This window comes from Diorhabda carinulata, chromosome X (genome assembly GCF_026250575.1).
Source record: "Diorhabda carinulata isolate Delta chromosome X, icDioCari1.1, whole genome shotgun sequence".
Taxonomy (NCBI): Eukaryota; Metazoa; Arthropoda; class Insecta; order Coleoptera; family Chrysomelidae; genus Diorhabda; species Diorhabda carinulata.
Window position 1 is genome coordinate 25,199,787 of NC_079472.1, and position 12,486 is coordinate 25,212,272.

A 12,486-nucleotide genomic window follows, 5' to 3' on the forward strand; every position below is an offset into this window, starting at 1 on the left:
TCATGTGTATTTTGAAAAATTTTATGCGTTATCTACATATGTATATCGCTCTCCAATTATCCGACTGTGTATAATGAAAATCAAAATTCTAGCACATGGCATGTTTTCCAGTTTTTTAAATTCGACTAAAATTATAATCTCCGTTTATGCTGCTCAGTCGATGCCGCAAAGTTCTACAATTGTAATAATAAGAAGTATTCACTCTGTAATGAATAACTCAAAACTAATTGGAAAATAAAACTTATAATTTTCGAGAATTTTCAAATTATCTAAATTGAACGTACAAAAATGAAAATCTTCAATAACAGAATTCAAAAACTGATGATAAGACCATAGAAACTGACAAAACAATGAAATATCGAACATAGTTTCCTATAAAATTTCTTATCTTAATGGTCTTTTGTACTAGATAAAGGCCACGTTTCTAACAATGAAATGTCTACTACCTGTCAACTGGAATTGCGTTTTCAACTCAGTATAAATTTTCGAGTCAGCTACAGGAGCACAAAGATATTCAACAAAGAAAATGCTATGAAAAGATATATTTCAGCGTATGTTAAGTTCACTTAACTCCACAATCAAAGTGGTACACAGTTTTCGCCGTCCGCTTTGCTAGCTGTAAAACCACTTTGATACCTCTGGTTTTCAATATTTTATTAAAAGGCATAATAAAATTGATTGCGTTCTCTATTTTTTGTGGCTATTAAAAAAACGGGCTTTGATTTTCTTCAAATAAATCCTGAAATATTGGAATTGCTTTTCAAATTAGACTTTAATAATCTATGATATCGACAAATGATGGGCGCATTTGTATTTCATATATACGTACTGTTATTACAATACTATATATAACAAACTAAAACGGAAATTAGTCAGTTTACGAAATATGACAATAATTGAATTCTTATATTATCATTTGAAAATAAGAAAGTAAAGTGTTTCTATTCGTTCTTGAAGGAATATAAGAATTATCAAAGAGCTACAACCGCGAAACTGATATAATAGGGCGAATTTTGAAGAAGTGCTAATAATACCCATTCCCACGACAAAAATAGAGAATTTCACTAGTTGTTGTATTCTTAGTATCTTAGTAAGAAATCAAAGTGCCGCCAAAGAAAAAGTACACTTGGAAGTGTCCAGATCAAAAAATAAATAAAATATTTAGTCATTTGTCATCGTGATTAGTGAATATAAATACTACACAATCATAAATGAACTTCGATAGATGTCGCAAACAATTAGATGAAGCTTCAATCCTATCAGATCGCGAATAATGTTAATAAATATTTCAAAATGTATTTTCTAGGGTAAAAGCACTAAAATGTGAAACTATAATAGATATGTTATCGTCCACTAATCATAGAACTTTATGTCAAAGTTGTTGGAGAACAGGTATTACAAACATATTTACGATTACGAGAATATATTAAATTTAATGAGATTACCAAAATTTATAGGACGAGCATTGCATACTTTTTATTTGCTACAATCAAAAACGTAACGTTGAAAAATATGGGTTGACACAACCATCTACAACAATTAGAAAGTTGTTCTTGAAGATATATCGACAGGGTTTCAAATATTAACAATCAAAGAACTGCGGCTTATAGTAACTCAGATAGTAACATTTGATTTGCGTTACACTCTAAAAAATTGGGTATTATCACCAGGATTACAACTATCATAGTCGATTAAGCAATGGTAGATCAAACAGTCTAAAAGCTGGAATGCAACAATCAAATTACATCGATTCAATTACATTCAATGTTTTTAATATAATGGCTTGTAGATACCCCCTTAGCATTGAGAAAGTTTATAAATCATATTCGGAAATAGAAAAACATCGATCATAGTAACAACGATAGTGACAATTCTATATCAACAATATCGGACTAAATTATATCATAAATGTCTTTTGATTCATGACTTTATTATAAAAACTTTGTTTATCATTAAATACGATGTATGTAATAAAACACAATAAATTTTTAAAATTAATGAATAATAATTATAGAAGAATAGCCTCAATCTACTAGATTCCTACACCACAGGCACTTAATTTCTGTTTCCGAAGAGGTAGCTAACTAATTTGTTCCATATAGTTTAGTGTATTTGTTTTTGTACCAAACTAAGAGCTACAACTATCAATCTTATCAGTCTAGAATGCTAATTTTACGTTCAATAATGACCAAGATAAATCGGTGCAATTAATTTACAAGATTCTGGTTTCATTACTGGGATCTATATCTGCGAATATCTTTAGAGCGTTTTTATTCAAATAAAATGATAAAAGGAAGAGATTAACGGGATAAAAACATGAAAATACTGTAAATATATACTGCAAAACAATACTTTTGTATTACTTTACGTAACTATGCAAATGAAAGTTATTGAAATATTTGTAAATTTAAACGGAGTATGATTGAGTTCCTAACACAATGACCAATCCCACTGAAAGTGTAGGAAATTGATAGTGATTCACACTGCATCATTGAAAAAAACTTGTGTAAGTTTTGTGATGTTTAGGTATACCGAATTCGGCTATTTTCATCTCATATCAAAGAAACATTTTTGACAGAAGTGACAAGTGACAAATATTTCAAATCCTAGAATCGAAATTTATCCGGTTTATGGAGCCTTGCGGTACCCAATCTCCATTTCTCTCTGTCCTCTCAGTCCTCTGGTCTGAGATCACCTTGCCCACTCCTTTTATCCAGGTCATTTTCCGTCTTCCTTGTTTACATCGTTTCACTTGGTTCCAATTCATTATTTGTTATTTGCTTCTCTCTAATAATGTCTGCATTCCTAAATAAACTGTAGGTACTGATCATTGATAATGATTTTATAAACCCGACTTCATTTTAGGGATTATTAAGCCACCACATAAGTAACAAAAGATATAGATAGCGATTTTGCTGTTCTTACATGAAAGTAGTACCGATCATTCATCATCAAGAATCACAGTCTTGTTCAGCAGGTGTGTGTTGAAAGTGATAGTTGTTCATTTTATAGACACTGAAAAACGGAACAGAAAAATGTGGAAACATTAGAACAATGGTCCTGAAAGGCCATCTTATAAAAGTTTGCCTCATACAAAGGAGAATAAATAGAACCCGAGGAGGCAACGTAGCTACAAATTCAGGTGGTGAAAGATAAGAGGAAATCATATCAATATCTCATGGTAGAAATATATAACTTTAGAGAGTCTTGTATGAATCTTTTGACAATAATTAACATAAAATATTGAGAGACATTAGGATTAATTAATTCATTCAAAAATTAACATCGAAGAGACGAATTTTTTAATTTTTATATAGTCTTCACTAACCAAATATTAGTGTTATTTGATCCATCAACTGAAGGAAAAATCAAACAATAGTTTTAAGTGAAATGGGTTGAATGAATAAAACGTATCTATAAAAGGTTTGCTTATAGGATTGAAATTGGATAGATTGGTAAGAAAATGGAAATTTTTGTTAAGGCGAATATTTGTTGTCCGTGGAGGAGTCCATAGTGTTGCTCCGCGTTTATTACATTTTGTCTGCGAAATTTCCATCACTCTTTCCAATGATACATGAAATGGGCAATATTGTTAAGTATTTATCATTCATATGATATGAAAACAAAAACACAGGTTTTTAGACATAGTCTAGCCATAACTCTTTAACTCCTCCAGCTTTCCTCCAATTCTATATTCCGTCCAAAAAACAGTGAATTGCTGCAGTTTGAAGGTGGGTATTCGGTAACTATTCCACCGTTTGTGTCGAATCTTGTTTACATTTCTTCATGTTTGGAAACAAGAAATAGCCTTTCTGGACTAAATTCGGAGAATTGAGTGGAGGATCGAGCAATTAGTAGTCCATTTCAGGGATTTTTCAATTGTTTTTAAAATGTTTTCCTAAAAACCAAGTCTTGGCTTTCTTTGATCTTTCAGGAACACACTGTTGTGACTACTATCTCAGGTGTATTGTCGTGAATCTACGTTTCGTACCCTATCACGACTCGGACGCAAAACTACTTTATATTACGGTTGAACAAAGCCAAATATTCCTACATGGTTTGTGGTCAATTATAAGAAAAAGCGGAAAGTTTTCTCATAACGATACTCAGCAATCACACGAAATCATTTCTTTCTATTGTCAACTCGTGTCATGAACTAGTCTGCTATTAATGGCTACCTTCTTTTTTTTCTCTAGTATCCTTTTCGAGGGTCAGAGTATCAGGGTTTAAGTTTTCACTCTTCCATCCATTTTTCCACTTTCCTTTCTATTAATTGATATTAAAGTTTTTATAATTAATAGTGGTTTCATCTCTATTGCTGTTAATTTACTGTGACTCTTTTTATTCATTATCCAGGTTTCATTTCCTCATAAATGGCTATCAGTCAAACTTATTGTCACGATTTGTTCATATTCTGGCAGGAATCGACAGGTATCTAGTGGATCCATAATTCAAGTAGCGTCAGTGCAGCTTTAAAAAAAACCCATCATCAAGTGTAATATCTAGAAAATCGTCACACATTTATTATTTCAAAAGACACTTAAATTATTTATTCACCTAAAAGCAACATATTTGATTTCTCTCAACTTATCCAACAGTCGCTGTGAATTATTTACTGTGAAGTAGTTATTTGCACTTTGCATACTAAATATATATAACATTCACTATGTGTGTTTTCCCTCCTAGCTTTTTCACCAGTTTCGGTATCGGTAAAATATCGAGGATAACATTGTATTAATTTCCTACATCTTGTTTGAAAAGCTTTTGGAATATTTTCTGTTCTGTTTATTGTCTGCAGAATAACTTCAATAAAAGTACATTTTATTCAAATTATTTGTTTCGAATATACCTTTTGGTATTATGTGTAGATAATGATTTTATAATAAAATTTACGCATTTTCATGTTAAAATTTAGAACTTTTTGTTCAAAAAAACTACCTCTTCAACTATAAAGCTGCTATTACTAATAAGAAACTCCATTAAGTTCCTTTATTTTTACTCTATACATTATCTACATTCCTCACGAGAATCACACAAAGACGTATAAATCTTTCGCAAAAATAACTTGTGTCTGTAAAAGAATTGTAATATGTGTTAAAGCAATCCTGAAAACATTTTATCTCTATACAGTTCTTTACATTGTACTCTTTTGCTCTAACGAAAATAAAAACTTGACAAGAGCCCCTACTAGAATCTGTTCGAAGACGTATTTTAAACGTTTTATCTTATTCCTTTAAAGGCGAATGTAAGTTGCAGCTTGTCTATTTCAAGTTAATTTATATCTAACGTCGAAACATGAAAATGGAAATACATTTAAATGAACTTACGTTACGTTTATGCGAAAAACGAATCGTTATAATTTATTTAATGAAAAAAATATTTTGTTATTACTCTAGTGGAATGAAAATTATAGTCGTCTATTATTTTACAAAAGCGTTTTTTGTGACAAACAATAACATTCAAATCGATACGAAATATTCGAAAAAGTTTATGTGAGAATACGTTTTAATCAATTGCACATCGGTTTCACTCATATTAATCACATACTAGTTTATAAAATTACAAAAAAAAATTATTGTTTTAAATTGGATTACAAATTTTTAAAATGTGTAAATAAATAATAAAAAATAAATATGCACTACTATGATTTGAATAATGCAGTTGCAGTTCTAGAAAGTTAATTTCAAATTAAAGCTCAAAATTACACAAATCAAGTTTTAAAATAAGAAATTATTGGAAAACCGATGAAAGTGTTAAAGAAGAATCGTAAGGATCCCACAAGAAGTTAGTTAATTGGGCAATTATTTACTGAATTATGAAAACTATACGAAATTAGTCATACTCCTTTCAAAGAATGGAGGTTATTATTTTTTTCATAAAATGTCCTTCTTGAGTATTCTTACAGGTACTAATAATATCAAATTCTCCAAACGAACTAACTTAAATTGTAGATAATGGTTGCACGATAACTAACATGACGGAAATTGCTCCAAGAACAGCCATGTATTCGTACACTGTCGTCACTGGAAAACTTCCAAATACACTTAAACACCAAAATTTCATCGTATTTAAAAAACAATAAACAGCTTCTTGCAATCGCAACTCCATATTAAGGGATAAACTGTATTTCCAAGCAATACCCCAAAGTACCTAGGGTATATTGTGGAAGGGAATACAAAGGCAAACGCGAAACAAGTACAAAATTTGCAATGGGCAAACTTTACCCTCCAATTTGCAAAAACAGTGTCTACACAAAACAAACTTTTCACATACAAACAAATCATAAGACCCATTTTAACACACGCAGACCCAGTTCATCACACAGGAACCAAACACAATTTCTACTCCCTGCAGATGGTAAAAGTGCTTCCTTATGGTTATAAAATATTCATGCTTCCCAAAACTTCAAAAAACCTCCGGATTACATGATATAGCTGCCATACCCACTACCAAAGCCTTCATAGCGAATTGCACAGGAGATATTCACGACAGTGAGTGTAGGCTCCTGCTAATCACATAGTTTGATTGTAAAATACTGAATCTAATACCCCATTTATCACAAATTATAACTCCAATAAACAAATATGAAATATAATTAACGTCGCTATGTTGCCTTCTTGAAAACTATAACCTATTGATTTTGGAAATCAGCTGAAAGATACTAGGAGCCATAACTATTTACCGGTGAAGAAGTTTTTATCCTCACACCAAATTTGTGAGCCTGAACCTCTCCAGATTTACACGAATCATCTAAGAATCACTAGTCAACAATATTTTGACATATTAGATGCTTTATATTTAACAAATCCTCATAACCTTAGGTCTGGATATTCAAATATGAAAGCTTGCTTTTCCAAGGAAAATAATGATACTTGAAATTACAACAAACTGAAGCCATTCATGAAATAGAACTCTTTAGAATTGCGGTCAAAGAAATTAAAAGCATTTGAAATATTTCTAAACAAATCTCCCAATCCCTACTTTTCCTCATAAGAGGACGTTAGTATTTTTGAAGTTTTCATAATCTATTTTTAAACTGATTATTGTAGATCATTGCTATTTTCTGTATCGCACCAAAAATTGGGTATGGAAGATATGAAAGAAGTACCTGCATTCAATAAACATAGTTCATAGTTAAATTTTCAGATTTTCCTGATATCTGTTATGTTGGAAAAAATAACTATTTAATTATACTTCATACTGATACAACTGTGAGAAGCTTCAACCACTTCGAATTATTCTTTGCTTTTGGATTTTTCAATGTTGTACGATTCTCGTTTCTCTGTTAAACCGCCTTGCTATCTATACGAACTTTCATCCTTACAACTTGGAATTGAGATACATATGTTGGTATCCTACATCTAACACGGCCGGGTGGCTCTTTAAGACTGAAAGAGACAACGACTAAAGCGAAATTAAAAACTTACGTGTTACTCCTTTCTCAAGATCTTCGTAATATCCACAAAGGGCCAATTGTTGGAGCAAAGAATTCGGAAGTCGACACAGTTGTTCCACGCGTCTGAAACGAGCACAAATTAATTCCACGTCTTTCACATTTCGATCGCACGGCCTGTAACAAAATCACAATTAAAATTAAATATTTATTTGAGCTAAAACAATGTGTTTAATAGAGATAATTAACATACACAATGTTTTTTACGTACTCCCTTAAAAAAACTTCTTGAATCTGGAGAAAAATCCATAAATACTTCAATCTCCACTAGATCTATTTGGAACTTGTCTATCTACAGCCATATTTTTTCTCAGATATTTATAGTAAAATGCTCCAAGAGATCCGTAAACGCTGTTTTCATGAATATTAGGAACTGCCTATATTCATTGCCTTAAATAAACGTTATGACTATTCACTAGATCATTATTGTGGAGAGTAGATTCAACCGTGGACATCACAAGTCTTCTTCCTTCACGACTCGATCCAGCAGTCTTAAGCAAAAGCCTATTCAATACCGTATACCGTACTGATATAGTTGAATATGATACGAGGTGCTTTCTTAGAATCCTAAAACCATTGTATTAACTTATACCTGTAGATCTAATAAATTTTGTAATGCTTGTGTTCATATTCTCAATTGCTGATCTTACCAATAAAAATTCATTGTCTTTGCCTATGGTAACTGTGATCGTCATCTCACTACCTTTAACACGAACTCTTGCCACCACCGTTTCATATCTTATCTTTCCCGAATAGCTTCGATAAGGATATGTTTGTGCATATGTCGAATTATTCCGAAAAAACAGGCAACCCTATGGTTATAAATGCTTCGTGCGCGAACAACTTTTGTTGGATTTAAATTGATTGTTGTTCAGTTTCGGATTCATATGTATACATTCTTTCCCTATCACGATCTTATATACGTCTTTTGGCACCACTATTGAATTTTTTCACCATTTCTTTGCACCAATCGACACGAGCTTTTTTTGAGCGATTGGCGAATTATGCGGTATCCAACATGGACAAATATTTTTGAAAGCCAAATATTCCTGCAATATTGAATGTATTTGCCTCCATCTCACTGTATATCACATGAATATCTTACAATATCAATTAACGCACAACATCGATGTTTTCTGGCACAATAGCCGATTTTAAACTCTACAAAATTCATCCTATAGAGAGTTGTGACCACGATTGAAGTCGAAAAACACGGTGACTCGAGATGGTGCTTGATCACCAATTAATTCCAGTTGAATGTTTCAACACGTTCTGGGTACGTTTACAATTAAAAATGTCAAACTGGATGATGACGATATCAGGTTTGACATATTCACGTCAGTATTGCCATCTCTTAGAACTTAAGCACCCCTCGTTTAGAAGTTTAAAAGGTAAATCAAAAACATCACCAAACAAATAAAATAAAAATGTACAAGAAGAACTTAGAAGAACCGAGAGAAAGAAGATGAAAACTCTAACAGGTCCAAACATGACATAGGAGAGGAGCAAATAAAAAAAGAAATAGAAAAAGAGCCGGGGAAAGAAAATATAATGAAATACATAAAAGTAGAAAGTCTGAACTGAAATAGGCATAAAAGAAAAAGAAAAACTATTGAAATGATCAAATAAATAACGCAATGGATCCCATTGTGGCCAAGGAGAAGAGGCAGTTCAATAATGACTTGGAGAAACTAAATAGAGGAGGACATAAGAGCACTCAATATAGAGAACTGGAGTGGAAATACCGGAATCAAAAGGAATGGAAAATAATAACAAAAGCAGCCCAGATGAAGATAAAGCATAAAAAAACAAAAATAGGAAACGAGGAGTAATCTACCTCAAAAAAGAATTTTGAAGCCCTAAAAGCGATAGCCATAATTGAAAGGCTTGATTATGATGATGATCATAACAGTTAGAGCACTGTTTTTCTTAGTAAGTTTATTGGTCCATGTTTCTCATTAATTCAGCAGCTTACAATTTCAATTTGAATTGAATAAAAAATTTAGTATGCGTACATATAAAAATGTGGATGTAATGTAAAAGAGTAATTGAGATAATCTCAAACACGCTATATAACTGATAATACCAAACGAATTTCTAAATTAACATGTTCATATTCAATCTAAATTCAGTTGTGCCGATAGTGTAATATGTATATATCATAAACATCCATTTCATTCTTGTCCACTTGAACAACTTACTCAAGAGTGTAATTTAAGAATATAAATCAATCTCATTCATATATCTAATAGCGCATCCGCCTTCGTAACAAAAAGGTCTGCCAAGAAAAATAATTATCCTATAGGAAAAAAACACCACATCATTTCTGGGAATCCATCCAAAACATCTGCCACCGAGGCTTCCGCGTGTACTGAAATTAATGTTTGAGTATCGCTTTTTGTTTTCTTGAAAGATCATTAAATGCCACTATAACTGTTCTCTTCACTATGTCTGTTCTCACGAAACGTATTATTGTAATATAAAAATTGCGTTTGATAATCCGACAAAAAACACTAAAATAAAGTGTTCATAGAATTTATTGCAAATCCCCAGATATTATGCATCTAATGGTGGGTCCACACGATACAGACTTTTGTTCGTACAGATATCTGTACAGATTATGAGTAAAAAATTTTACCCAAACATTTGGATAGAATGTCTGTACAAACTTTTCATTACTTCAGACTTTCATTTTTCCAAAGTTTCATTCAGTCTTCTAAAAATTTCCGGTATCTGAAGTGTCGAGAACTTCAGTGGAAACAGATGTGCCGAAATATGGATAAAATGAAGACGTCAGTTATTATTAGCAACCGCAGCTTGCATTATTGTTGAAGAAGAAGAAAAAGAACTGAAAAAAATATCTGTATGGTGTAAAAAGGTATTCTCATATAAATGTAACTAGTGAATTAACTTGCGATGATGGTCGTGATTTTTCGTTCGTTCGTTTTGTTCGAAAATACAATTTAAATTTCTTAGCTACGATAAATACGCAGACTTACATGCATACTCCGACTTTTGGATCGCACCGACATTTGTCTGTACTGTCTAGTCTGCACAGACTATCGTGTAGACCCACCATTAGATCATTAGACCCTTAAGGACCCCATAAGAAATATATAGAAAGATATGAAATAAAAGGTCAGTTTAAATATAAACACACTAACATATAATTGAAACTTTTAAGAAAATTCTCACATCTGAATAATAAACATTTTACATTAAGTAACAAATGATTGCATATTCTTAATTACATACTCCACATAAAATTGTTTGTTCTTGTTTTTCGATATATTGCACACATAAACTTTTTTTAAATACCTTTTCTAGTGTTGACATTTGTGTCACAGACACTGTTACACAGGTGACACCTTTTTGTTTTCTCGTTTTCTAACACCTGCTGCACCTGCATCTTCAGGAAGATTAACTTGTCCTTGAACCTCGGATAAAACGCCACAATCTTGTGAAGCTCTTGTTAGATCTAATTTGAAACTTGAATTTGCCTCGTTTTTCTATGTTGCTTTTGGTAAGGCTCTCCCCCAGTAGGAGAAGAAATGAACGAACGAATATTTTTGTTCTGAAAATCAGGATTTTTTCCCATGTACAACGCAAATGATTTGAGAGCACCAATATCAACCATGTTTATGAAAAGTTTAAGTGGCCAACGAGCAATTTTTCTAGCACATGAATATTCCCTTTATTTTGTTATAATCTAAAATTATTGGAGGGTTATTTTTAGTTTCAGGACAAATTTTGTCATCGTCATGCTGCGTACAGACTTGATAGACCATTTTGTTTTTTAAGGAATGTGTGAAAGAATCGTCTTTGGTAAACACAAATATTGATGATTCTGTAGACCTGGAAGTTACACTAAGTTGCCGCGGTGTGTCGGGGTTATTTTTGCGAATTATTTCCGAAAGTGTTAATTTTTTCGTTAACAACTAAATTTCTAGAGAGACGTTTGTAAAAAAAATGTTTGTTGTTATACCAACTGCTGTGGTATGGTTCAACAGAATCATGGCCACCGTAAGGGCTACTGGCGGTTGTGCACAAAAAACTATTTAGCATTCCTAATGCATTTTGGATTATTTTTTTTAAAGTAGGTAGCTAGGTAGGTGCTCGAAATAAAACAAAAAACTGAGCTTTAGAAGTCACATTTATTTATAGAGTAAAATATCAAAATTAACAAAATAAAAACATTAACAAAATAAATTCTCATTTACATCCATTTTAAAGCGTTTATTCATCTAATGGAGTATATACACGTTGTTTATAAATATTATCAAATAACCCAAAACTAATTTTTTTTAGAAACAAATAACAGAAATATTGCCTATAATGTCTATATATGACTCAATTTCAGTCTATGTCAAAAGATTTTGATAAAGACTTGAATCCGAAAATATTATCATACTCACTTAATAAATTAAATCGGTTTTTTAGGGAGCTTAAAGTTTGATTAAAATTTTTAAGAAAAAACGAATTTTAAAGGTGATTTTTCGTTCATGAAGGGTTTCATCTCGGTGTTCATATTCAGTTCTGGCTTAAATTTTCTCCTCCGAATTTATTTTTCTTTAACTCTGGGCTTTGGCACTTCTAAAGGATGGCGCCTGTGTTTATTGCACACTGTGCACATACAAGAGCGGGGGCCCTAAGCAAAATTCAATACAACGATACCTCCTATTTCTTTCTGCTTTTTCAGTCGACAATTTCCCGGTGTAAACTTGAAGATTAAAAAAAATATGATGGGTTCACGTTTACGGTTGTCCAAATTCTCCTGTAATAACGCTCCAGTTTTGATTTTATAGACTGTCTAAACTTACCCCTAAAGCAAACTAGCTGCTCATCATATGTAACTGTTTCGTGGTTGAAAAGACCTGCATTTATCAACGAACATATCCCATGACTCTAATTGCCACCAATTTATCATTCTTCCTTCTCTCTTCTCGCGTAGATTTGTCGTCAAATCGTAAAAATCCTATTATTTACTCAAATCTATCTCTAGACATGGCGACTGATAAAAATGACCGAAGTAT

The 12,486-nt window shown here is 32.0% G+C and overlaps 1 protein-coding gene across 1 annotated transcript in view; it reads right to left on the reverse strand.

Annotated features, from left to right (window-relative positions):
* The window catches only part of LOC130900754 (rap guanine nucleotide exchange factor 4), a 302,255-nt gene that overhangs the window by 190,822 nt on the left and 98,947 nt on the right, over window positions 1-12,486 (reverse strand). The window contains exon 2 of the mRNA XM_057811609.1: window positions 7,428-7,570. Coding sequence (XP_057667592.1) covers window positions 7,428-7,570 — 143 coding nt within the window. The remainder of the gene's footprint in view (window positions 1-7,427; window positions 7,571-12,486) is intronic.